We start from the raw sequence: 27,826 nt of genomic DNA, 5'->3' as shown, positions 1-27,826 counted from the left end.
AGAATAAAATAATGATTGAGGTTAATTGACAATTATTGGATATTTGAATGGCACTTTTTTGAGGGCTGGCACCACTCGATATATCCAATCAATAATTAGTAAGGCTATCTGTTCCGATTGTTTAACTAGGTCCAAATTATAAACATTGTGGCTATCTATACTTAAATTTAATATCAAACAGACAAGATAACAGTTAGCCCAATGTGATGTTTTGTATTAAATTAAGTATGCATAAATGGATGTGACCGTTACACATCCATTAGTGAATAAAGTAGAAAAAGAATAGTACATTAGTGAAAGAATGTTAATGTCCTTGAGGTTATGATGAATTAAGTAAATTGAGCTGAATTGCCAAGCCAATATGGAGTGAGGGACTAAAGTAAAATTAGTACAACAAAATACTAATAAAATTAATAGTATATCTGTCATCAGATATGAGAGGGAACCATTTTTATTAAATGGTCAAATATAGGTAAGGCAAATAAGCTTGATCTGATGTCAGCTGAAATAAATATTGATACATGATCAGGTATTTTATCAGGGGGCTACACCTGACCAAGTATCAGGAATTGTTTCTATACTTGTCCATAGTAGTGGAAGAAAAGTGAAAGGCCAAAAAGGAATGAAATGAAATTAGCACTTTCTAATACAATATGGACGAGGTAGTCCCAACACAGTGGGGACTACCATGATATTTAGGTAAAAATAAGTATTGAGTTGGGATGAAAATTATTAATATCAAAACCCCATGAACTGTCCTAGCAGGACAGTTGATGGGGTTTTGTCAGTGATACATAAGCAAATTGCCAGTATGGACGAGGGGGTGATTATCATGTATAAGATGATGGTTAGGCTTTATCTAGAATACTGCATGCAGGTCTGGAAGTCTTATTTTAAGGTGTGGATCTTTTGGAATGACAGCAGAGAACAAGATTAATTAACGACACAAAAGGGTAGGTACATTTACCCGTGGAAAACTCCAATTATGCAAATTTGAGTTGAAACTAACCACCTGTGAGGAGATAAGTGTTTTAAGGAATTAAAGTGAGTATAAATTGAATGTTGGTAGTGTCATTACACTTTCTCATAGTGCATGTAGGTTATAGGGTAGAAGAGCAAAAAACTCCTTTGGCAGGAGTGATTGAATATAGGAAAAAAACTTCCATCTGGTGTTACGGAAGTGGATAAAATTGAATAGTTTTTTTTTTTTTACTGATTCTGTATAAGCTTGATTCTTTGCATCGTTTGCTAATATTAATCTAAAGTCTTTCATTAAGAATGTAAAAGGATTCTTTTGTGATGCTAATACTAGAATGAAAGGGATGAACTGCATTGCCCCACCTGATATTATTATCATTAGCGATATGGTACAAGGAAGCCTGAGGCTTTTGTTTCACCAGCCAAAATAAAAGAATTCTGAGTTACCTTGAGAGAGTGAAAAATCACCAAAAAAGAGAAGAATAATGATATCCAGCACAGCCCCCAGGGGTATATGAATGGTATCACTTGATCCTGTTCAGGTTGCTGGTAGGCTAAATATAATAAGGCAAACTGGAGTTCCGTAGTGGGTAGTGCAGTTAGTGGGATCGCTGTCTCCTCCACTAAGTCGAAAAGACCTGAGTTCGAATCCCATTGGTGGATGGAAGGAATTTTTATGGGTCTTTTTCAGAATGTGGCTGAGTTAGTTGGTCTCAGGCAAGGGTGGCATGGTTTTTTCTCCCATGTACTGAACTTTCGATTTTTTGTCCAGCAAACAGAAAATCGACCTCAGAACACAGCAATTTACAGACAATGTACATGGAACAACTTGCTTTAGTCGCCAATGCTCCTAAAACCCAACGACAACAGCACCTGGAGCTGATGTGATCTATCCAGTTATAGTCAAAGGAGTTGCAAAAGAGGTAAGCAAATCTTTAGCTTGGACACAGCATGGTTTTGTTAAAGGGGAGTCTTGTATGACCAAGTTTGCAGATGATACGGAGGTTGGCAGGGTAGTTAAGGACACAAATGACAGTACGCTGCTGCAACAGGATCTACAAAAGTTGAGCCGATGGCTGAGAGGTGGCAAATGAAGCTTTTAACATTGACAATTGTAAAGTACTACATATGGAAAGGAGTAACATATCAACTCTGGTACTACACTGACAGTGGTAGAGAATAAGGACCAGGGGGTAATTGTGCAAGCAGATATGAAGTTTTCTGATCAGTGCAGACGGTCTGCAATAGTAGCTCATGGTGTCTTGTCAATGATATACAGTTATATCCCGAAGTTATGCGATAGGTGGGTCCGACAAAAATCGCATAAGTTGGGGTACAACTTTGCATATAAATACATATAAATTTTGTTTAATTGGGACCAAGGACTAACAAAAACACTAGTTTAGAAAAATATTTAATAAAATTGCAGTTCTTTATACATATTAATACAAAATATATCTATTAAAAAATGAGTTACGTAAAAAATGTCGATGGCTTCATAAAATCTAACATTCGTCTGACGACACAGCGCCTTCTTTTTTTCACACAATTTCTTCATAGCAAGCCAATAATTTTTTTTTTCCCTTTGTAGCTATAACGCATTCTTCGTTGGAGTCTGTTTTCTAAAATTTTTAATCTCTTTTCAATTGAGCTGAGACCTTCTGTCAAGCTTCCAATTGTCATGTGCTTTTCTGGTGGAACTGGGTCTGAAATGTCGGATACTTCAGTGACGTTTTGCTCACATCTCTATGAGCTCATTCATTGTCAGCTCCTGACTATGTGAATCCAACAGCTCGTTAACGTCATCACCATTGACTTCCAAATCTAATTGCCTGGCAAGATTAACAACTTCTATCACATGAGCGACATGATCAGTTTCTGGCATTGTTTTCATCTCATTTTTGAATGGACAAAAAAAAAAATTGACAAAGTTTCTTCCAGGCACCATTCAATGTTTTTTTGTGAATTTCATCCCAAGATTCTTCAATAATTCTTACGGCATCTAAAACATTGAATTGTTTCCAAAAGTCTTAAACGTATCTCAGTATTTTGCCTCAGCTTTATTGAGACGTGCAAACGAATGCATCGTGTAGTAGGTCTTGAATGTTTTGATGACTCCCTGGTCCATCAGTTGAAGAAACTGGTTGTGTTTGGAGGCAAAAACACAACTATCACACATGGGTCGAAATTAATTAGGGTGGCAGGAGGGTGACCAGGTGCATTTTCAATAAGAAGCATCACTTTAAATGGAATCTGTTTAGACTTGCAATAAACGTTTGACTTCGGGTATGAAGTGGTGACCAAACCAATCCCAAACAGAGGCTGTCACCCAAGCTTTGATGATTTGATTTCCAAATCACTGGTAAGCTAATTTTAGATATATTTTTTAAAACTCTTGGGTTTTTGGAGCGATAGATTTAGAGGTTTTAACTTGCAGTCACCAGCTACATTCCCGCCAACCATCACTGTCAGTCGGTCTTTGGAAACCTTAAAGTCTGGAAAGTTTTTTTTTTTTTTTTTTTCTTCGTGAAAACGATGTAATTTCCGACAAAAGTTGAGCAAGAATTCGAACGTACACATATAAATATGACAGTTGGAATGCAAATTCTTGTGTGCAGCTCATGCTGCAGCAAAGTTAAATTTTGTTCATCTTTCACTCTCCGCCGTCGCACTGTATATCAATAGCATATGAAAAACATCCTTGAAGATAGTGGGCGGATTGTTGCAAAACAAAAAAAATCGAGAACCGCATAAATCAGAGTTGGGGTATTACTGTATAGGAATTTTTCTAGCAGGGATAAGGTGGTGATTATCCCCTTGTGTAAGGCAATGGTCAGGCCACACCTTGCGTACTGTATTCAGGTCTGGAGGCCTCATTTTAAGAAGGATGTAGAGTTGTTGGAACAAGTACAGAGAAGGGCAGCAAGATTAGTGAATGGAACGAAGGGTTGCTCTTACAAAGAAAGGCTTAAGTGTTGCAGATTAGTGTCTGGAGACTAGGCACCTGCTAGGTGCTAGTCTCCAGACACTAATCTTTATACACCTCTGATTGAGGTGTATAAAGCCTTGAATGGTTTGAGCATGCTCACTGCTGATGGGATTCTTCCTCTTGCTCAGAATAAGCACCTGAGGGGGCATAAATTCAAATTGAGGGAAGATAGTTGTAGAATAGATGTGCAGAAGTTTGCCTTTACCCAGTGGGTAGTTGATTGGTGGAATAGACTTCCATCTTTTGTTGTGGACGTTGATAGCCTAAATAAATTTAAGGCTCAGCTGGACAGGTATTTGGAATGAACAGAGGGGTGAAATGGGAGTAGTGTTTTTACTTTGGTCCTGTGGAGTCATCACTTGAGTAAGTGTTTGCTCAAGTGATGACTCCACTACCCGTTTTGTCCACATTAAAAACTAAATAAGGGTGGTAGTTGCCTTCGTCTAGTAGGCATTTAAATTCGGAAGGATGCTCTTCCACAACTGCAACGTCAGCACTAGCAGCCTCGCCAGACACTCTCACATTGTGAATTTTACAACAGTTTTTAAACTGATGAAACCATCTTTTGCTGGCTGTAAGTGTTTCAGTGCTACCAGACTCTTCACTTATTGTCAAAAAGCAATTTTTGCCTTGTCCAGAATTACCACCTGTGTAACAGGAATGTTATTTTGGTTCATATCATCAACCCACAACACTAACAATTTTTCCATTGTCTCACTGCATGAATAAGTTCTGGAGGATGACACACTTGTTATCCCTGTATGTGTGCACTTTATTTTATTGACATTGTTCATAATCGTTGATACAGTAGAAGGTGATAAACTCAGTGCCTTACACACACATCCAACTGATGCTCACCAGATTCCATGTGACGATCACATCCGTTTTCTTCTTAATTGTTAGTGTTTTACTCTTTTTGCCCCCCACCCCGGCACAGAAACTATCCTACGCTTAGAGCTCATGGTTACACAAAAATTATTATTAATGAGAAATAACACTGTGTAACCTGTTAACAATTGAGGGAAAATTTACAATGAAACAAACATGGCACAGTGAATGTAAACAAAGAACCCCGGAGGCTCAAAACTGGTGAATATGGGCTTGGAACACCCAGGGTCCTGAGCTGGATATTGTTTTTTTTTTTTTTTTTTTCTCCCCTGGTGCAGCCTTAGGCTTCCTTGCACCATATGGCTATTAATAATAACTCTTGGCGTAGCTATCATTCCACTCGCAATGCACCACAAAAACACCTAGTGCATGTTTGGACTTTTTTTTATGTAAACCCCAAACAAGAGAGGTATTAGAACCAATAGTCCTTAGTACCGTGCTTGGATTGGAGCTTGAGAAGACGAAAGGGGGATATTTGTTGACATTGGACTTGAACTTCTGTAGACTGTAATTTTCTGGAAATAAGTACGAAGGAAGGTTGTTCCAGAAAACGGCAGTTGAATGAATAAACGAGGAAGAAAGGAAAAGTTGGTTCTGCGAGTTTGAAGTTGGACAGTAAATAGATGTTGGCTGGTGGCGGCACGTGTTCGGACTGTTTTGAAAGAAAGGGCGGTAATTATAGAAGCCAATTCAGAAGAACAGTGCCCATGGAAGTATCTGTAGAAGAGGCATGCAGCAGAAACAGTATGTTTATGAGACAGTGAGTGGAGAGACCCTGTTAGAGATGAATCATTTAATTAACCTAACTGCCCTCTTCTGAATGGAATCAAGCAGCCTGAGAGAGGTTTTGGGGGAACCACCCCAGATGTGGGAACAATATTCAATGGCAGGGCAGATTTGGGATTTATAGAGTGAGCAGCTATTTGGAAGAAAAGTAACTCCGTGAGCGAAAGAGAAAACCAAGTTTTTTAGATGCAGAAGCAATATTAGTAAGGTGCTTGTGCCAAGAGAGATTAGAAGTCATGGTAATCCCCAAAAGAGATATATCATTCTGCCTAGAAATCAGTGTCAATAAAGATAAGCAAAGGAGCAGAAGAATCCTTTTTGCGAGATATAAGACAAGACTGAGTTTTAGAAGGGTTGAAATCAACTAAGTTGACTTTGCCCCACTGGAGAATTACCTGAAGAATGGCAATTTAAGAAATTGGTAGCAGATTTTTGAGAAATTGAAGCTGATTGAGCAGGGCAAGGTTTCTCAAAATGCAATGTGCTATCATCAGCAAAACTACGGATAGGATTTCCAGTCAATGGAAGAAGGTCAGGCGCATTTAGGGCTAGAGCCTCAAGCTGCGAACAATTTTAGACTATGTATATAAAGTGCTTAGCATCATAATACACAGCCATTTCTGTATAAACAGAAAATTTTTAAGGTGGCATCGTTTTAGGTTATATCTCATATTGTGAATACCTTCACAACGAGTTGCCATGATATTGCACTACTTCGAATAAGTAACGCTTCACCTAAGGAGAAGACTAGTGTTACTTATTTAACACTAGTCTTCTCCTTAGGTGAAGCGTTACTTATTCAACACTGTTACTTATTTAACACTAGTCTTCTCCTTAGGTGAAGCGTTACTTATTCGAAGTAGTGCAATATCATGGCAACTCGTTGTGAAAGTATTCACAATATGAGATATAACCTAAAACGATGCCACCTTAAAAATTTTTTGTTTATACAGAAATGGCTGTGTATTATGATGCTAAGCACTTTATATACATAGTCTAAAATTGTTCGCAGCTTGAGGCTCTAGCCCTAAATGCGCCTTAGTCTAAATACATCATACACCATCAGGCATCTCTCATATTGTGGAGTTATACTTCATAACTGTTTTTGCCATCATTGCATCACTTGGGTACCTACCCACTCACTGACGAAGGGCCAAATAGCCCTGAAACAGTGCTGTCTGGGTGGTGGTACCTATCTGAGAATAAGTAACACTAGTCTTCTCCTTAGGTGAAGCGTTACTTATTCGAAGTAGTGCAATATCATGGCAACTCGTTGTGAAGGTATTCACAATATGAGATATAACCTAAAACGATGCCACCTTAAAAATTTTCTGTTTATACAGAAATGGCTGTGTATTATGATGCTAAGCACTTTATATACATAGTGGAAGAAGGTCATTAATATACAAGAAGAAAAGAACTGAACCTTGGGAGACACCGGCATTACTGGAGAAGTTAGAAGACAGAGAGCCATCTACCATCACCCTCAGTTAATATCAGAGAGAAAACTGGATAACCAATTACTAAAAACAGTTGGCAAACCATAAGATGGAAGCTTGTTTAGAAGACCTTTATGCCAAACACGATCGAAAGCCTTTGAGATGTCAAGAGCAACTACTTGTGTTTCACCGAACCTTTCCATTGAATTAGCCCATAAATGGGTAACATAAACCAGAATAAGTGGATCGACACTGACGGAATCCATACTGGTGATCGTTGATCAGACGGAAGGTTTCTAGGTAGTTTAAGAGTTGGCGGTTAATTGATTTCTTAATTACTTTAGAAAGAGTAGAAGTAATTGCAATGGGACAATAATTGGATGGGAGAGACTTGTCAACCTTTTTAGGAACTCGCTGGATATGAGCAAATTTCCAAGCAAAAGGAAAAACAGCTTTGGAATAAAAAAGTGAAAAAAGGCGGCAAAGAATAGGAGTAAGTTCAGGACCACGGGTTTTGAGAACAAGTGGAGAAATACTATCGGGACCTGGAGCTTTATAAGCATCAAGATTCGTCAAAATCCTTTTGACGGAAGACCACAGGAGGCATTGAATGGAGCATATTGGGAATGGTGGGATGTCTTTTACCAATATCATTAATACACGAGTTGGAAGAAAAATGAGGTTCTAGCCAGTCAGCTTTATCTTTGGCTGTAGTGACAACAGAACCATCTGGTTTATACAAAGATGGGCAAAAGTTGCAGCCAATAGCTTTGGCAAGAGACCAGAATGCTCGGCTACCATTAGGGCAAGAAGCAAGTTTTCTACTCTTAGCCTGTTCAAACTCTAGTTTGGACCGATTAATAACTGCTTTACAATTGTTGTGAACTTTGGTGTAGCCAGAAAATGAAACCGAAGAATTAGAAACAAGCCAATTACGATGTGCAACATTCTTCTCTTGAACAGCCTTAGCACATTTATTGGAAAACCAAGGTTTAGATAAAGGACGAGATTTTAAAGTGGAGTGTGGGATAAAGGATTCCATTCCTGCAAGAATAATTTCACTGACACGATCTGAGCAAACGTTGACATCAGAAGTTTTGAAACAGTAATCCGACCAAGGAAAAGAAGAAAAGAAGTCTCGCAGGTCATCCCATTTTGCATTCTTGTAATGCCAAACAACACGAGGTTGGGAATAGCTATGAGATAGAGGTTCCATTGAAGAAGAGACAATCACCAAGTTGTGATCTGAAGTGCCTAAAGGACCTCTCACTTTGGCCGTGTACTTAGAACAGTTGCTTGTGAGAAAAAGATCAAGGTATGGACTGTATGATTAGGATTGTCTGGTATTCTTGTAGGTAAATGAACAATCTTTGCAAGGTCATTAGTAATTGTAAAACCCTCAGCATCTCGGAACAGCTGGGTTAGTTTGACTAGAAAACGGAAGCCAGCTGGTGTTGTGATCATTAAAATTACCTCACTGTTAGGAAAGTTGGACTGGAGAAAGTCAAGTTGCAAAGAGAGGAAGTCAAAGAGCTCCAAGTGATTAGTGGAGTTGGGAGAATGGTAGAGACAACAGATGAATTTGACCCAATGAGGTAGAGATATTTTAAGCCAGAGGAGATTCCAAATTGCCAAGTCTCTGACAGTGAATATCAGAATGGACATATGCACAAGTATCACCTTTGAGGCGAAAGGAATCGTACGGCAAATAATTTGGGCATCTGAGATGAGCAGTAGTTGAATCAACCGATAACTGAGATTCTGTCGAAAAAAGTAAATGGGGTTTGGCAGACTGCAAGTGGAAATGGACATCATTGAGATTGGATTGAGACTACGTATATTTGTGAAATGAATTAGGAAGTACTTGAGAGGTTTAGATCTTTTCAGATACGCTTGCTCTGTTAGTTTGACAATTCAATTGGTTTATTTAATAGTAAGAAAAAGTGGGTGGGACATGCTGTATGAAGTAATGAAATTTTTGGATATGGTGTACACATGGTAAGAATATAACCTTGATATAATGTGGCCTCGACAATGCTCCCCGCATACACACTGCTGACTCCCTCCAGTCACTCTGGTAGAGTAGAGGTAGCAAGATTATACACTAGTTGTATAATCACGCAAGATTATACACTTGCGTCCGGCCTGCGAACACCGTTTTAGAGCTGTACCCTCGAAATGTATAGAATATTGGATCTCGCCACGATGTTCATCATAACCTCAAAAGTCATCAATAATACTGCATGATGGAAGAGATAGGGAAGGGTTGACCGGAACTTAGCTCTAGAAACTAAACATGGGTTCCACCACTTCAAGCCTCCAATAAGCAAAGTGGTGGTATTGCACCGGTTGATGAGAGTCATCTACCACCTAGTACTGCCTGGTAACATAGAGGAGCGGCGTTCCTCCGTGTGGTGAGGGTGCCACACCTCGACCCCTGCTTACGTTGGTTCACACCTGGGTGGTCATCCACAATGTACTTGTGCGTGGAGGTTATACCCAGGATTACTAACAGTCTCACCATTGTGAAAGTGCAAGCAGAGGATTTGGCTGGCACAGGTGTCCGGAATTGGGTCCACATCCATTTAGGTTACAGATCAACTTGTATCTATCATAGGCTTCTGTGTCACATGTTAATTTGTATGTATCCCATGCATTTTCTTCTCTGCTATATGTCTCATTAGCTCATCTGACATCCATTTAGGCCTAAACCTTGAACAATATTTCTTAGTTGGTATGTAAAGCCTATTAGCTTCCAAGATAAGTTCTTTGAATGCTTCCCATTTTGAATTTGCTGTTGGTAACATCATCAGTTGGCCCCACTGTATAGAATTTAAATACTGTCTCAGCCCATCATAGTCGCCTTTACAAAAGCAATAACCCTTCCCTTTACCCCTAATGGTAGTTACCTCTTAGAGTAAATCCCACTTCAGCACACTGTGATCACTGCCACCTAGTGGTTCATTTATCTGCAGATTCTTAATGCATGAAGAATAACTACTGATAATCAAATCAAGAGTATTACTCCCTCTAGTTGCCTCCCGAACAAGCTGATGTAGAAAACAATCGTCCAATAAATGCACAAAAGCCTTGCTAGTGTGTGAGTGGCCACCCCACAAATTCCAGTCAATATCTGAGAAATTAAAATCCCCCATTATAAGACTCTAATTTATTGGACCACTATTTCCCTGTACAGTTTCTTATTATACTCAGAGTCATTAGGCCTATAGCACACTCCTCAATTTTGATCTCCCAATGTTTATGTCACACCAAACTGAGTCGACACTGCACTGTACAGCGATGTCGACTGGTTTTACTTCCTTGGATTTTGTTTCTTACTAATAGCATAACTCCTCCTCCCTTCCTATCCTTTCTGTACACATTGTACTCCCAAAATTCCAGTTCTGCATTCCTTATATCTGTGTGATACCACATCTCTGATATCCCAACAATATCTGCCTTTGATGTTTTGAGCAATACCTCAAATTCATCAAATGTAAATCTTGTTTTCCAGGCTGCTGCTCATTCCAATAGCAGTGCAAGAATCACCTTTGCCATTGGCTACTGTTAATCTATTAGTCCTTGTATTTCCTCCCCCCCCCACCCAAGCTAGCAGTTTTCCGACCCACCTAACACTGCGTCGATAGCATCAGCAAACATTCTTGCACCCTTTCTATTTAAGTGTATCCCATCCCTGTAGAAGCAGGCTCCTCTGTAGCCAGGTGGGTAGGAGCAGCAGTGCATAGCACACGCTTCTTGATTAGACTGTGGTTCGAGCCTGTGCCCACCACATATGGAGGATGCGGAAAGGTCAGAGAATGACCACCGCATATCCTGGGAGCAATATGGCCTTAGTTTTAGTTGCTAATGCTCCTTAAAAAAAAAAAAAAAAAAAAATCCAAACCCTGTAGAAGCAGTCTCTCGTGTTAACAAGTACAGACCAACCTGAAAAAAATTCTACCCCTTGAGTCTTGCACAATCTTTCCAGGGTCGAATTGATTGACAGAAACTTTCAAATTCATCCCTAATTCATGGCTTTTTTCAACAGTTACCTGTACTTGTTAAGTAATTCTGCCGGTCTCCTACTCTTAATATCATTAGTCCCAATGTGTTCAACTATATCACCTTTTGTGCCCTTAAAAGATATCTTCTCTACAACTTCATCAACCTCTGCCCCTGGCAGACATACCCTGGTCCTGTTCCACCTATCCTTTTTACAAAGCATGTTTCCTTGACAATAGTCAACAACTACTAATTCCTGTGGGACAGTGCATTCTGCCTTGGGGGGTTGCTGCTGTGTTACGTGATGACCAAGTGCAAGCTCTCAGATGTGGTTAGCTGAGAGCTTTGTGGGCCCCTCAATTTAGATCCTTCGAGGGCATCCACCCTGTCCTTCAAGCTCATAGGCCCATAACAATGCTGAGTAGTCGCATGATTTCGTTACTCCTTGCATCGCGTGCACACAAAGACATCCCCCCCATGGCAATAACATGTCCGATTGCTCCACAAACATCATGCAAGCAGTGCATTTTAAATAAAGGGCTGTGATTCAGAGGGGCAACTGCCCTCAGTTCTCCCCTGAGCCACAGCACTCCCATTAGCTTGAGCCTTTTGCTTTGCTGCTCTGGTCTGAGTCATGATTTCATTAAAATTTCAATATCAGTATAAAATTATAACCCTAAACTTATGTTACATTTGTAATCTAAGTCGTTATATGTATTTAGTTAAAAGTACAATTTAATTGACAACGAAGTTTAACAAAATTAATAGATTTTACTGATTAATTGACTATACAAAGGGTACTAGGAAAGTTTTGCAATATGACGCAACAATGAATCACAGGAAGCTGCATGTTGAGACATGTTCATACGTGCATAGTAGCCGCCGCGCCAAGTCGATGGGCTCAGTTATTCATTAGTAGTGAGTGTAAAGTGCTTGCGATGGCATCGTGGTCACGAAATGAGTTAAGGACAGTTTTGCGGTTATAATTTCGTGTGTGGTTTAACCATAGACCAGTGCTTAGAAGAAATGACTCTTGCACTAGATGATTGTCCACATCGTACAACGATATTCAGGTGGTATAGAGAATTCCAAAGGGAAAATGTTCACTCTGGAGGATTCTGAGAGGCCAGGAAGGCCAAGAACGTCAGTTACAGAGGAAAACGTTACTGCTGTGAGGAAAATGCTTGACGAAAACAGGCGAGTGACCTACCAACAGATAGAGGATACTTTGGGCCTAAATGCACCAGCAATTCGTTCGATTCTGCAAAATCATTTGCACGTGAAGAAACTTTGTTCTCTCTGGGTGCCGCATCAACTGACTGAAGAGCAGATGACACGACGTGTGACTTGGTGCCGGGAGATGTTAAAAAAGTTTGATAAGGGACAATCTCGGTATGTGAACAACATCGTGACAGGTGACGAGACTTGGCTGTACTATTACGATCTGCCGACCAAGGCTCAAAACAAAGTTTGGGTCTTTGATGATGACGACACACCCGTAATTGTCAGAAAATCCCGATCTGTAAAGAAGAAAATGATAGCTGTATTTTTCAAATCGAGTGGAATTGTGGAACGTGTCGTTTTGGACACGCAGAAGACAGTCACAGCTAAGTGGTATACTGAACAATGCCTGCCTAAAGTCATTAGATCTATGAAGAACCTACGGCCAAAGTCAAGAATGGACACCTGGTACCTCCATCACGATAATGCTCCAGCTGACCATGCCAAAGCCTGCACTGAATATTTGACCACGACAGGACTGAAACTTCTCGAGCACCCTCCCTAAAGTCCAGACCTTGCTCCCTGCGACTTTGCACTGTTCCCGCATGTGAAAATGAAGCTAAAAGGGAGGCGGTTTTCCAGTGATGAGGACCTTCTACGGTCTTGGGACAACGAGTGTGCTTTACTCCCTAGTGACACTTGGCAGAACTGGTTTAAAGATTGGTTTCGGAGGATGGAGAGGTGTATTGAATGTAGAGGAAATTACTTTGAAAAAATTAAATAAACAAAGCTGTATTGCAAAACTTTCCTAGTACCCTTTGTATTATATACTGTACTAGTTTGGGATAGAATGTTGTATAACAATGGCAGAATTTTGGAGGAATTAATCAACAGAAGAGGCCAATGCAAGATTTTCTCGAACACAATTTGGTTAATTCCAATATCAAAGATGTTTGGTGCCTAGCATACGTATTTCATAATTCTCTCAAAGTCGTGAATGAAACAACGTATATCGGACATAATTTCCCATTGAAGTAATGTATTATGTGGGAGATATGTTCCAGCTCAACTTAAAAAAAAATTGAATTTATATGAAGTGTATAGGCATGTGAATAGGAATTACTTATTTTATTGTACACTAAACTGTGATACAGTATAATTTATTGTAATTGCTAAATAATAATTAGAAAATACTATGAATTGATTAATGAAACGTAAGAAAATTTTTTATTACTCTTCCTATTACAATTGCTCCTCAGCACTTGAAGCTGCTGTGACTAGCTTTGAGGTTCTCTTACTTTTTTTCTTGGAGTCTAATTTCATCTGCTTGCCACCATGAATCTTTGTGTCATAAATCTCACAATAACAAGACAAACTATCATTTATGAATCGTGTTACCTTGACAAAACTATCGGGCAGGTAATCAACTCTCCACAGTGACTGTTAATTCATCGGCATGGTTAAAAACATGCGTAAGATTCTTTGTTGTTAAACTGTTTTGTTCTGTTGGGCCTGTCTTCATCTTCTGTGGTCTCTTCATTAAATGCCTGCCAATTCTTCATTAGTTAAGGGCTGTTAGTGTGACTCAAGCAGCTCTTTAACATTCTCATCATGATTATCAAAAACTTGCCTTGCCAAAGACACCAACTTCCTGTGAACTTCTTCAGAAGTTTCAAAACCAGTGAAGTCTTGCACAGCTTCAGAATAAATGTTCTTCCAAACACTGTTCATTCATGTAACTTTCACTTCATTCATGTAACTTTCACTTCATTCCATGCCTCACCAATAATGTACACTGCATCCCTGATATTAAATATTTCCCAAAACTCCTGAACAGTTGGTTTGCCTTCTATATCAGTCTGATAGATTAACTTTCTAAATGTTCTTCTTAAATGGCAAGCTTTAAAATTTGCTGACACCTTGGTCCATAGGCCGAATGAGTGAAGTATTTCATGGTGGCAGAAACATGCCTTTGATGTTTGAATAAAAGAACTACAGCAGTGCCACTGCTTGTTCAGTGGTGACTAGAAATTCAGCATAAATTGCATAAAATTATTGAATTGTGACATCACAAGGAAGCTTCACTGAATAAGAGCTACTCCATTTACATGGATGCGGCGGGTTTAGTAGATCCGCAGCTTAAATCCCAAGCCTGGATAAATGGTGATGGTTGACATCATTAAGGGCATCCAGTCGGAAAAACTATGCCAAAACCAATAGATGTGTTCCGGTTAAGAAGTTAATCCAACTAGAGGAGAAGATGGTGTGAATTGGGAACATTTAATGCCGACCCCATATAATGTGGGAAAAGGCAAAGAAGATGAAGAATATCATTTGTAAATACAGAAAACAATGGACCCAACACTGAACCCTGACTGACTCCACTAATAACATTAGTCCACTATGGGCAGTGTCCATTGATTACCACTGTCTTCTCCCCCTCAACCATCCCTTTATCCATAGCAGCAGTCTTCCATGTGCAACAGTATCGAAAGCCTTTCTAGGATCCAAATATATAATATCAAAGTTATTCCCTGCATACAGTTCTTGTGACTGCATCATAGTATCCAATCAAATTGGTCCGGCAGTGCTTCTTTAACCAGTGCCTCCATTAATTTCCCTGGAACAGAAGTTAAACTAACAGGTATATAATTACTTGTCATCCTTTGATCCTCCTTTGTGAATTTGGATCACATCTCCAGTCCATGTGTACCTCCCCAGGGTCCAAGGGAGCTTATTATGGCTAAGGGTTTGCTTACTTCCTTTGCTGCCTCCTTTAATATAACTGGATAGATCCCATCCACCCCAGGTGCCTTTTTTATGTTTATCCTCAACAATCTCTCCTCCACTTTCCTCTCAGTTATTACAAAATCATCTAGCTCACTATCACAGTTTAGTTTACCTCTGGCATTTCTCACCCTGAATAACTCCTTATGTGTTAATGTTGATGCAAAATACTCATTTAGTTTGTTAGCCACCTGAGCAGGATCATCAAAAGTTGAATCATTGATATCCAGTGGACCAATCTGATTCATCCCCTTCCTTCTAGAGTTTATATATGTAAAGAACTCTGCTATTTTTCTTTGCATCCTTTGCCAAAGATTTTTCATCTGCCTTTTCCTGCCTAACCTCCTTTGTGATTTCATTACAGACCAGCTTATATCCATCGTAGGCTTCCGTGTCACCCATTAATTTATGTATCCCATGCATTTTTCTTCTCTGCCACATGTCTCATTAGTCCATCTGACATCCATTTAGGCCTAAACCTTGAAAAATATTTCTTAACCCAAGATTAATTCTTTGAATGCTTTCCATTTTGAATTTGCTGTTAGTAACATCAGTTGGTCCCACTGTATAGAATTTAAATGCTGTCTCAGACCTGATGGTAGTTACCTCTTTGAGTAAATCCCACTTCAGCACACTGATCACTGCCACCTAGTGGTTCCTTTATCTGCAGATCCTTATGAAGAATCACTATTGATAATCAGATCAAGAATATTACTCCCTCTAGTTGCCTCCAGAACATGCTGCTGTAGAAAACAACCATCTAATAAATCCACAAAAGCCTTGCTAGTGTGTGAGTGACCAACTCACAAATTCCAGTCAATATCTGGGAAATTAAAATCCCCCTCCCCCATTGTAATTCTAAGGTTTACCGGCCCACTATTTCCCTGTACAGTTTTTTTTTTTATTATACTCATCAGTCATTAGGCCTATAAACCACTTCTACTCTCACTTTTGATTTTCCAGTTATGCATTCCCTATATTTGTGTGACACTGCATCTCTGATATCCCAACAATATCTGCCTTTGATGTTTTGTCCAACACCTCATTCATTAAATTTATTTACCAAACTCCTATCATTGGCGTATATGCAAATATACATGCACCTGTTCCTATTCTTAGCTATCCTAACACAACCCATGTGTTTCCTTGTACTGCAATGACTCCCAGCCGGTGCCTCCGTAGTTAGGTGGGCAGGAGCAGCAGTGCGTAGGACATGCTCCTTGTTTAGACCGGGGTTCGAGCCCGTGAGCACCAAATACGGATGATGCGATAATGTCAGGAAATTACCACCCATATCCCTGGAGCAATATGTCCTTAGTTGCTAATGCTTTTAAAAACCAAATAACAGACTCCCAGCAGTCTCTGAAATCCCCTGCATATTGTTTTCCAGGCTGCTGCTGCTTCCAATAGAAGCAGTGCAAGAATCGCTCTTACCTCTGCCAGCAGCTACTGTTAGTCTGTGTAATCCCCCCCCCCCAAGCTAGCAGTTTTTCAGCCCCCCTAAAACTGCCTCAATAGCACAGCAAATGTAATTCCACCCTTTCTATTTAAGTGTATCCCATACCTGTAGAAGCAATCTTTTGTTAACAAGCACAGACCAGGCTGAGAAAAATTCTACTGCTTGAGCCTTGCACAACCTCTCCAGGGCCGAATTGATTGACAAGGTTCTCATCATATACTCCCTTGTATAGTGTCGGGCAGAATTGCAGACACTTTCACATTCAACTCTAACTCATGACTTTTTTTTTTTTTTTTTTCAACATTGACCTGTACTTGAGTAAATCTGCAGATCTTTTACTCTTAGTATCATTAGTTCCAGTGTGTACAATAATATCACTTTGTGTCCTTAAAAGATATCTACTTTACAATATCATCAACAACCTTTGCCCATGGTAGACATACCCTGGTCCTGTTCAACCTATCCTTTTTACCCTGTTTCTGTGACAATAGTCACTGACAACTACTAGTTCCTGTAGGACCAGCACATTTTGCCTTGGGGGTTGCAGCTGTGTTGCGTGATGTTCAAGTGAAAGTTTTTGGTGTTGATGTGGGCAGCTTGAGAGCTTAATGGGGCCCCTCAATTTAGATTGAGCATCCACCCTGTCCTTCAAGCTCTCATATAGGTCTATAAGAATGCTGAGTTGTTCTCCTGATTTCCTTACATCACGCACGCAAAAAAACATTCCCCTTGGCAATATCATGTCCTGTACTTGATACAGAAGACGAGCCTAGCACCAAACTTTGGAGCTGCACTGATAACATAACTCCACAAAGGGCAGTGTCCACTGATACACTGTGTTTTCTGTCTCAAGCATTCCTTTATCCATTGCAGGAACTTGCCCTTAATGTTGCACTGCTCCATTTTTATAGCAACAGTATTAAAAGCTTTTGTGAAAGCCAAATATGTGATGTTTATTTAAAATATTTTTTGCATCTAGATCCTTTGTCACTATATCATTGTATCTAGTGAAATTGGTCAGACAAGATCTCCCCTTAAAAGCATGCTATGACTGAGCTATACCTGCATTCCTGACTAGATGGCCCTGCATTGCTTTTCTCTGTAACAGTAGTTAAGCTAACACAAGGATACATGACATCCTTGTTTCCTCTTTGTGAATTGGGGAGACATTTGCTGGTAGTTATATCTTTTAAGTACATTGCAATTGATCGATACATTGTGATCACTGCCACCTAGTGGTTCTTTTAACTGCAGTTTCTTAATGCATGAAAATCACTACTCATCAGATCAGGAATATTGCCCTCTTGTGTCTCTTAACATGCTGTAGAAAAGTCGTCAATAAATCCACAAGTGTTTCTAGTGTTTGCATGACTAACCTACAAATCCCCTTTATAAGACAATCTGATTTAGGGCCCAACTTTTTCTCTGAAGTTTGTTGTACCTATCACAGTCATTAGGCCTATAACACTCGTTTTTGCTTTCCCAGTACTTATGTCACACCAAACTGACTCAACATTGCACTGGTCACCCTTGTCAACTGGATTCTATTTAAGTGTCCACATCTGTAGAAGTTGTTCCTCTTAACAAGCACATACTACACTGAGAAATTCTATCCCATGAACCTTGCACAATCTTTCTAGGGCCAGATTGATAAAGCTCTCATCTTGTACTCCCTTCTATGTGTCTAGCCAGAATTTCAGACACTAGAGGTTAACCCTACTTTCTAACTTTTTCTAAACATTTTCCTGTACTTGTTAAGTCAGTCATTGGATCCTGTAAGTATTCAGATTTAAAACTCTAGTACAATCATGCATGATTATTTAATGAAAACTTATAGGCAAGTAAGGCTGGGGGTTGATGGCATATAACCCATAATTTTAAGGGAGGCAGCAAGTGAGTGAGTTCACCAAACCATTAAGGCTAATTCTGAAACATCACTGGACTCAGGAGAGTTTCTTTGGATTGGAAAAGGTGCCAGTGTATCTCCAATACATAAGGGTGGTCAAAGAGTGTAGTGGGAAATTGCCGACCAGTCAGTCTAACTTCAGTAGTAGGGAAAATCTTGGAGGCATTGATTGAATTCAGGATCGTTTGAATAGAAATGGAATTGTGCAGGATACATAGCATGGTTTTGTGAAGCGAAAATCTTGTTTGATAAATCTGGTTAGCTATATTGACTGGGTCACTCATTTAGGGAATAATTCGAACATTGTTTATTTGGATTTCAACAAAGCATTTACCTCAGTCCCGCGTGAGCAGTTTCTTTATAAGCTGGTACAGGTTAGAATCGCAGGGAAAATCTGTAGATAACAGAATGGCTTCAGGGCAGTAGGCAGAGGGTTGTGATGAATGGTTATTCCTCTGATTGTGTTAATGTAAAAGTGGGTTTCCCAAGGATCAGTATTGGGACACTGTTTTTGATTTTCTTAAATTACATCGATGAAGGGATAGAGGGTTTGTCTAAATTTGCAGGTGATGTAAAGATTGGTAGTGTAGTTAGTGATCACTGCCAAGTAGAGCTTCTTCAGACTGACCTAGATAGACTTCAGGGATTGTTAGAACAGTGGCAGCTGTGCTTTAATCCAGCAGAGTCTTACACCTGGGTAATAGAACCCCAGAATAACTTGTACACTTGATGGAGATGAACTAAAGTCAGTAGTGGAAGAAAGCAACTTGGGGGCATGATACAATCAGACATGGTTCTCTGACGATTGCAGACAGGTTCTAAGGAAGGCCCATGTTGTCCTATCGATGATTTATCGGACATTTTCTAGTAGAGAGAAAGGAAGTCATGATCCCATTTTATAAGGCTATCGTTAGACCACAATTGGAATACTGTGTTCAAGTGTGGAGACCACAACAATAAAAATAAAAAGACATTGAGCTTCTTGAAGGGGTCAGAGATAGATAACTTATGTGGTTAGATAAGTAAAAGGACATCCTTATGAGGAAAGACTTAGAAATGTGGGTTGCACACCTTGGAACTAGGCAATTTAGAGGTAATAGTAAAATGAATGAGGATGAAATTTTCACGCTTAAATGATTCTAGAACTAAGAGCGATAAATTCAAGTTAAATTAGGGAGATGTTTAAGACTGGATTGCAGGAAGTTTCATTTTAGCCAGTGAGTTAAAAATAACTGGAATAAGTAACCAACATGGGTTGTAGAGGCTGACAGTTGATTAACCCGATTTTGTTTTCAAATGTTTATCAGTCAGCCCTTGACCCCAGTGCAAATTTCATTAATTTTCCTAGATGATTAGATAAATAATATAATTCTTAAGATACCGATTTAAAGAACTTGAACTTTGGAATTTCAACATCCATAACTTCTATCTTAAAATGTTGTTCTGAAGCTCCACCAACTCCATTTGCATTTCCTTTGCAAGCTGTCAACTTTGTAGTTATTGAAGTAAGTGGTGCACAAAAGAAAGGCAAAAGTATGATTTTTGAATGCCTTAATTAATCATTAAAAAATGTAAATCAAGACAATGTAAATTGGAAATAATCTGTAAACTCAAGATTTTAGATTATGATTTTTTTTAAGTTTGACTTTGCCTAAATAATTTAAATTGGGGAAATGAATCAAATTAAGTTTCTTCCACAAAAGATCTTCACTTTGAATGATTTAACATTGCCATTCATTTCTGTTATTTTTTGTTTTCTGCTTTGAAGTTTTAAGTACCTTCAGGTTTCAGCTATTAAAAAAGCAAGATTGAAAATAAAGTACAATTTAAGTTGGAAGCTCTGTTTTTCATTTTCATGAGAGCAAAAAAAAATCCCTTGACTGAGCCATCTAATTTCAGTGTGATATTGAAGTTCGACTTGCTTACTAGCAGGGCCCGCCTCCATAGCTGGGTGCGCATAGCACATGCTTCTTGATTAGACCAGGGTGACCACCACATATCCAAGAGCAATATGGCCTTAGTTGCTAATGCTCCTAAAAACCAAATAACAAACAGCTTACTGTTTGCATGATAAATTAGTTGAACCATGTTGAGATTACTGGAAAAATTCTGAGATGGATTGCTTGGTGGCTGCAGGGCTGTGATTATGATTAAATGGATATTCTTCAGATTGGTGTTGTCAGAAGTGGGGTTCCCCAAGGATCGATTTTCGGACTGCTGTTTCTGATTTTCATAAACAACATTGATGGGATAGAAGACTGTCAAAATTTGCAGACAACGTAAAGATTGGTAGAGCAGTTAATGATCAGAACCAACCACAGGTTCTTTGGGTGACCTGGGCAGTCTGCAAGAATGGTCAGAAAGAAAAGTAGCAGCTATGTTTTAATCAGAAAAAAATTAAATTTTTTTTCCTGCCAACATTTCCAGCCCTTGAAATATGTCATAACTCGCTGCTGCACCTTTCAGTGATATTAAATCTAGTAATTGGTTATATTCAAGTTGCAATCCACGTATCTAATGAACACTGCATGCTGTTCAGTATCTGAAATGTCTGTATTTTAGTTGAGGGCAATTGAAAATAGTTTGTAGTCTTTTCCTGTCTGAATCAATTGTCTTATTTTATTTATTTTTTTTTAATATGTCAACTCCATAATTCTAGAGGCCTTCTGTAAGTGATTGGATGTTTCCTCATCACAAAACTTGCTCTTACTGAATTTTTGCTAAAATAATTGCTTATTGAATTTTTTAAAAATAATTTGTTGACAAATAAGGTACTTACTGAATTTTATCCTTTTTTACATTCTGTGAGAAATGCTAATTCTCTATTTTGCTCTGGAAAACACCTTCCACTGTATTCTTTTTGACATTAAAGCCATCCCTCAAAAAGGAGTTGCACTTCTGTTAAATTGCAATTACCAAAAATTCTGAAAAGTAAAGCATAAGAAAATATTTCGAGTACATTGGTCAGTCTGTTCATTTTTCATTCATTTGGTTTTGCTTTCACTTGACAACTTTCATTTTATGAAAGCAGTTGTTAAATTTCATAAAGTCTTGCCTCTGCATTGTACTTATGAGATAAAATGAAGTAGACCTGTATTTTTAAATTTTTTGCTAAAAGAAACAAGTACATTGAAATTGCTGACATAATTTAGCATCATTAAATAATTTTTGTCTGCATTTAAAAAAAAATGCATATTGTTCTGTAGTACTATTAGTGACATCTTGTTTATTTTTAGTGATACAACTAAATCATGGTTTTAAGTTAGAGATAAAGGAATATGTGATTGATTCAACATGCAACTTGAGCAATGATTGTTTCTTGGCACAAAGAAAATGACAGCAGTTTGCATGTTTGAGATCCCTGCTCTAACTATACTAAACTACAACATAATATGAAATGAAGCACCAGTTAAAACTTTCTGAGAAACTCTCTTGCAGAAATGAGGAAAGCATCAGATTCCAGATTCAGTAATTTATATAATGGTGAATTTGTTTAATATTAAACAAATATTGATGTACACTGGTGTGCAAAATTTAAGGACCAGTTAGGTTTTCACCTGTAGCTTCTTGTAGGAGTGGCCTGGATATGGGAAAACCATACCAAAGGAACCTCGTGAGGTACAGAAATGAAGGGAACCACACAGACACAACTGAAACAAAACAGTACAGAGGGACTTTACTCAAAAATGGCAATATAGCACTGGCTGCCATGATACAGATGCATCACTTCCAAAGATGGAACAAGGGGAAGAGGTGTTCCTCAGTAGGAGATATGGCCACCCCCCTAATGTCGATGTAGGCTTTGCACTGCCTGTCCATACTTAGAACAATGTTGTTCATAATTTCTTGTGGTAACGTTGTCCATTCCTGTCAGTGCCATTTTCTGGTGGGTGTGGACGTGTTGCTAGGCATCTCCCCAGAGCGTCTCATATGTGTTTGATGGGATTTAGATTGGGGGGAACAGGCAAGCCAATCCATACGAACAATGTCCTCACTTTCCAAAAGCATATTAGCTGCAGTGCGATGGGGTTTGGCGTTATCATCCATAAACACAAACCTCGGAACAGATGCACATGGGGAAGGATTACCTCAGTACAGGAGCATGCACCAGTTAGAGTACTGCCTTCCAATATCTGGAGTTGTGTGGTGTCCGGTGCATCCATCCAAGATAATGCTTCCCCAGATGAGAACACCTCAACTGCTATATCAATCCCTTTCAGCGATGTTTGCAGGGTGATACTGTGTGCCAACCTCTGTCCAGAATTGCTGCTGAGACTGAATCTACTCTCATCAGTAAAGTGTGCCTTAAGTAAAGATTTTGTGGTTGTAAATACCAACTTTAATATATTAAAGTTTTGGTATTATAGAAAGGTTGTATGGATGAAATTTTGTTCTTTGCTGCATTCATAATACTGTACTCTATATAAATTTATCACTTTATATTCATGTAGTAGCTTGTTACATATGAAATGCATTTTTTTTTCCCTTTTAGAAAAATGGACCGAACGGTGGTTACAGTCTGAGCACAAAGGTAGAGAAATTGGAAAATTTGTTTTAACTGCTGGGAAGTTTTATGGAGACCCAGATAAAGATAAAGGTAAGTGTAAAATATTTTGAAGAAACTTAGTTCAGTATATTATACTAAATTAACTTTGATTGTTGTTTATTTTTTTTTTTGTAAAAGTCTTATCAAAAGTGAATTTTTTTTTAAATTTCTTTAAATATTGACTGTTTTAAGGTTTGAGCACCATCTCTTTTTAATGGTTTCTTGTTCATTTATATGTTTTGTATTTGTTCTTGGGTTCTTTATTTCTATTCCATAGTAATTGTCCATCGTAACTACATTCTGCTTTCTATTGTTATACTTCTTTATTGTCTTTGTTGAAAGCTTTCGTAAGTTAAGTTTGTCTTTCGGTTAAATATTTTTATTTTTTTATTGTCTTTAAAAGAAATGACCTCATGAGATATTTCAATGAGGAACTGCCTGCAAATTAATTGCAGAAATAATCATTTGTAAAACAATCCAATGATACAGAATATCTACAGCTACTTTGATCATCTACAAGAAAAGGAAATATGGTTTGCAGGGAATCTGCACAGTTTAATGTCTTGTTTCTAACTCTCTGTACGTAGACTCCCTAAGTTTTATATATATATATATATATATATATATATTTTTTTTTTTTTTTTCACTCTTTCCTTCCTGTGATTTTTAAAATTCCTTGCTTTATTCTCTTGCATTTTCTGCTAGTTCAGACTGTTCCCTTTTTCTATTTATTTTAAATGCTTTTCTATTTTTCTGGTCTTATTCCTGGTTTTCCTATATACATCTTACCACACTATCACATTTTTGCATGTGACATATTTCCTGTCTGGTGTCTATTTGCTAAGGATGTTCTCATTTTATTTATGGGTTTTTAAAAAATGTCCCTAGATCATACTTGTTGAATATTCATTTCCCATCATAACATTGTATTTATAACTGTGTCTTCATTGAATTTTGGTTTCCCCAGATTATTTTATTATTTTTTTTCCCTGTACCCTTCTGAAATTTAGTCTGTTTCAGATTAAAACTATTCTAGTTTAGACCAAAGCTGTTAATCAAGTGTGATTTACTCATATTTGTATTTTATCCTGTTATTCAGATACTCCATAGTTCTGTTACCTGCTGAGCAGGTAATCGAACCATCAGGCTTTAATAGAGGTGAATAGCTTTGGCAAAGAAGCCAGAATGCTTGACTACCATAGGTACAAGAGCAAGTTTTAGACTTAAATTCAGTTTGGATTGTTAATATTTACTTTAGTTATTTAGAGATGTAACATCCTTATCTTGAACAGCCTTGGCATGTTTATTGGAAAGCCAAGGTTTGGATAAAGGAGAAAATTATTGTGGAGTGTAGAATAAAGAATTGCACACCTACCTGAATTTCACTGCCATTACTTGAAAAATTTGGCATTCTTGTCCTGCAATGGAGACTATCATCAACTTGTGATCTGAGGTGCTTTAGGACCATATGCATTGAATGGTTTGTGAAAAAAAGATCCTTTTGTACTGTGTACAGCAGAGGGTGTGTGATTAAATTGTCTTGTATTCTGGTAGGTATAACAACACAGTTCAACCTGTGTAAGGCATATTGTATCTAAAAAAAGAAAGCTGGGTCTATGTGACTAAAACGTGTTTAAATTGTGTACATTAAAATCTCCAAGGAATATTTCCTCAATGTTCAGAAAATTGAGCTGCAGAAAGTTTCAAAGAAAGGAAAGCCAAGTGAACAAGAGGCAACAGATGAATTTGACAGAATGGAGTAGAGATTTTAAGATGATAGAACAGAAGGGATTCCAAATTAACACTTTGACAAGGAACATCAATGTACAAGTACTGTATTTGGGGCCAAAGTAATCATGGGGTGAATAATCAAGGCAACTGAGATAAGCAGTGGTTGAGGCAGCTGGTAATTGGAATTTTGTAAGTGGCATTTAGTATTCTGAAGATGGTAGTATATTTGTGAAATGAACGAGTAAGTTCTTTAGAGGTTTGATCTGTTCAAAGATGTTTGTACTTTTTAGCTTGACTATTTGAGATGCATTCTAGAGTAAATGCTGCACCTTATGAAGTAATGAAATTTTTTTGGATGTGGCATACGTGCAGCAAGATATAACCAGCTTGATATTAACATGGCCTTGGCAATGCACCCCAGCATACACACTACAGGTAACCCTCGTATAACATGGTAGTTAGGTTTCTACACATCTCGTAGTGTGAAACAGTGTTATACAGGACTAAGAACCAGTACAAAAAAGGGGGGGGGGTTAAGTTCCAAAAGCTAACAAAAATATTTTTTATAACTATCAGAAACTTAATTTTTATTAAAAATAGTAATAACTAAAACTGGGATATGTCAGATAGTGTACGTTCATTTAATTTTCTTCCTCTTCATTGCTGCTAAGCACAATCAAAAGAGAATGTTTTCTCTGTTGCAAAATCTTCCTTTTGAATTTTCTTCTGCAGCATTTGGATTTAGTGTATCTTCTGCTCTCTTTAAAAAGTTAGTATTCTAGGTTTGGATTGTTTACTTCTGCTTGATAGATTTTTGTAAATTGCATGGTATAGAGCTAAGCATTTTTGAAGCTCCCTTTTGAACTTTGTCTTCCTTTTAGTTGAAGGATCTGCATTAAAAAAAAAATAAGATTCTCATTGATCAGCCAAGTTTATGCTTTTTAGTGTAAAATTTGGAACTTTAAAATTTTCATCTTTAAAATTTTCATCTGTGCTATCATCTGAATTGATTTGGTTTACCTCCGATTCTTTCCACCAAATCTGCTTTGCCAGCCTCTTTTTCTATCAGTAATTCTTGAACATCTTCAGTAGTGATATCATCGAAACCTTCTCCTCCTATTGACTTCGCAAGTTCTACTGTTGCACCGATACTGTTTTCTGCCCGTTCAACCATATTTCCTGAATGAACTTGCTCTGGCCATACATTTTTTTTTCTTTTTTTTTCTTTATATAACTACTAGTGAGTCAACAGTGGAGATTCACAACAAAAAAAACAAAAGAATGGAAATGTTGAAAAATTACATCCAACGGGGTTTTCTCTGCACAAAAGTTCAAAAATACCATGTTATGCAAGGTTTTTTGCGATTCTCTAACAGTGTTGTGTGGGGATTGCGTTAATTTATCAATCATGTTAGAGGGGAAACCGTGTTATACAGGGATTGCCTGTACTTGTACTCTCTAGTCACTGGATGTCAGATTAGAGGCAGCAAGAATATACATCAGTTCATCTGCATGCCTCCATGATTTAAAGTTTTGTTCTGGTGTACAAAGTGGCAGGCCTGTGAAATCCATTCTATAGCAGTAACTTTTCCCTTGATGCCTTGAAACAGAAGTTTCAGGGTATCCAGGGGATTTTCCCTGATACAGAAGTTAAGCTAATAGGTCTGTAGTTACTCATGTCATCCTTTGTTGCCTTAGTTGATTGGGAATACATTTGCATATCTGCAGTCCATAGGGACCACCTTTTGAATCCAAAAGTGCTCACCATAATTATAGTTGTTTACTTACATCCTTTGCTGCTTCCCTTAATAAAATTGGATATATTCCGACTGTCCCAGGTGCTTTTTTTTTTAAGCTTTAAGAATTTCTTTTCCACTTCACTCGAGTTATCACAAGGTCATTAATCTTCCCTTCCTCTTGGTGAATGTAAATTCAGAATACCTATTCAGTTCAGCAACCTGAGTGTAATCAGCAGTAAAATTAATTTATATGAAGTGGACCAATATGATTCATCCATTCAATTACTTTGTGTTTACCTAAGTATTTGCATGTTTTTCTTTGCATTCCTTTGCTATCTTAACTTGCCTAACTTCCTTTTGCATCTGTTTATACTCTTAGTTACCCTAGCCCACTGATTTACTTTTCCATGAGGGCTCCCAGCCAGTCTTGCAATCCCAACACCTTGCTAACCAACTTGTTGCATACTCCAATATAAACAGTGCAAGACTCATTTGCACCTGCTTGCGGCTGTTGTTAATAACAGTTTGTCTGCATCCCCTTCCCAAGCTGGAAGTAAGAAGTCCAACGCTGGAAGAGTTGTTAGTAGTAATAACAGTTAATGGCTACTATTATTATTACTGTTAACTATTCGGCAAATACTCCTATTCACTGTTAGTTAATGTTAGTGCATAGCACATGCTTCTTGTTTAGACTGGGGTTCGAGCCCATGATCACCAAACATGGTTGATGCGGAAAGGTCAGGGAATGACCACCGCATATCCCCGGAGCAATATGGCAGGTATTGCCCTAGCCTTCAAATTCCCCGGACATCAGTCCCATCGAGCATCTGTGGTTTGTGTTGGAACAGCAACTCCGATCTGCGGCGTCTCCAGCATGTAACCAGCAAATCCTTTTAACATAGGTGTTAAAAGGATTTGCTGGTTACTTGTTCATACCAAATACCACAAGACACATTTAGAAATCTTGTGTCCATGCGTTGCCAGGTATGAGTTGTTTTGGCTGCACATGGAGGACCAACACCATATTAGGTAGGTGGTCATAATGTTTTGGCTCATTGGTGTATAAGGATTATCAGAATGTTTGCTATATCATATCAGGACTTTTTTTTCTGTGTACATTGGTCTCTCTCTCTCTCTCTCTCTCTCCCCCAACCCATCCTACCTCTTATGAAGCCTTTAGAATACAAGAAGTTTTATAATTGGTGTTTAAAGATTTTCAGATTTTTCATCTGTGCACAAAAACCAGTGCTGCAGTACTATATAGTGATATTGCTATATGTGACGACTGTCTGCTTGAAAACATTTTTCTTTGTAATATATAATAGTGTTATACTGTATAAGTATATATTTTTTTT

General features: G+C 38.2%; 1 protein-coding gene across 1 annotated transcript in view; it reads left to right on the top strand.

Moving 5' to 3' along the window:
• The window catches only part of Calr (calreticulin), an 81,270-nt gene that overhangs the window by 2,521 nt on the left and 50,923 nt on the right, over positions 1 to 27,826 (top strand). The window contains exon 2 of the mRNA XM_090386492.1: positions 22,948 to 23,052. Within this exon, the coding sequence (XP_090242618.1) occupies positions 22,948 to 23,052 (105 nt within the window). The remainder of the gene's footprint in view (positions 1 to 22,947; positions 23,053 to 27,826) is intronic.

This window comes from Mastigoproctus giganteus, chromosome 12, assembly GCF_048544385.1.
Source record: "Mastigoproctus giganteus isolate SK-2022 chromosome 12, ASM4854438v1, whole genome shotgun sequence".
In the NCBI taxonomy this organism is placed as follows: domain Eukaryota; kingdom Metazoa; phylum Arthropoda; class Arachnida; order Uropygi; family Thelyphonidae; genus Mastigoproctus; species Mastigoproctus giganteus.
This window is presented reverse-complemented; position numbering and strand designations above follow the sequence as displayed.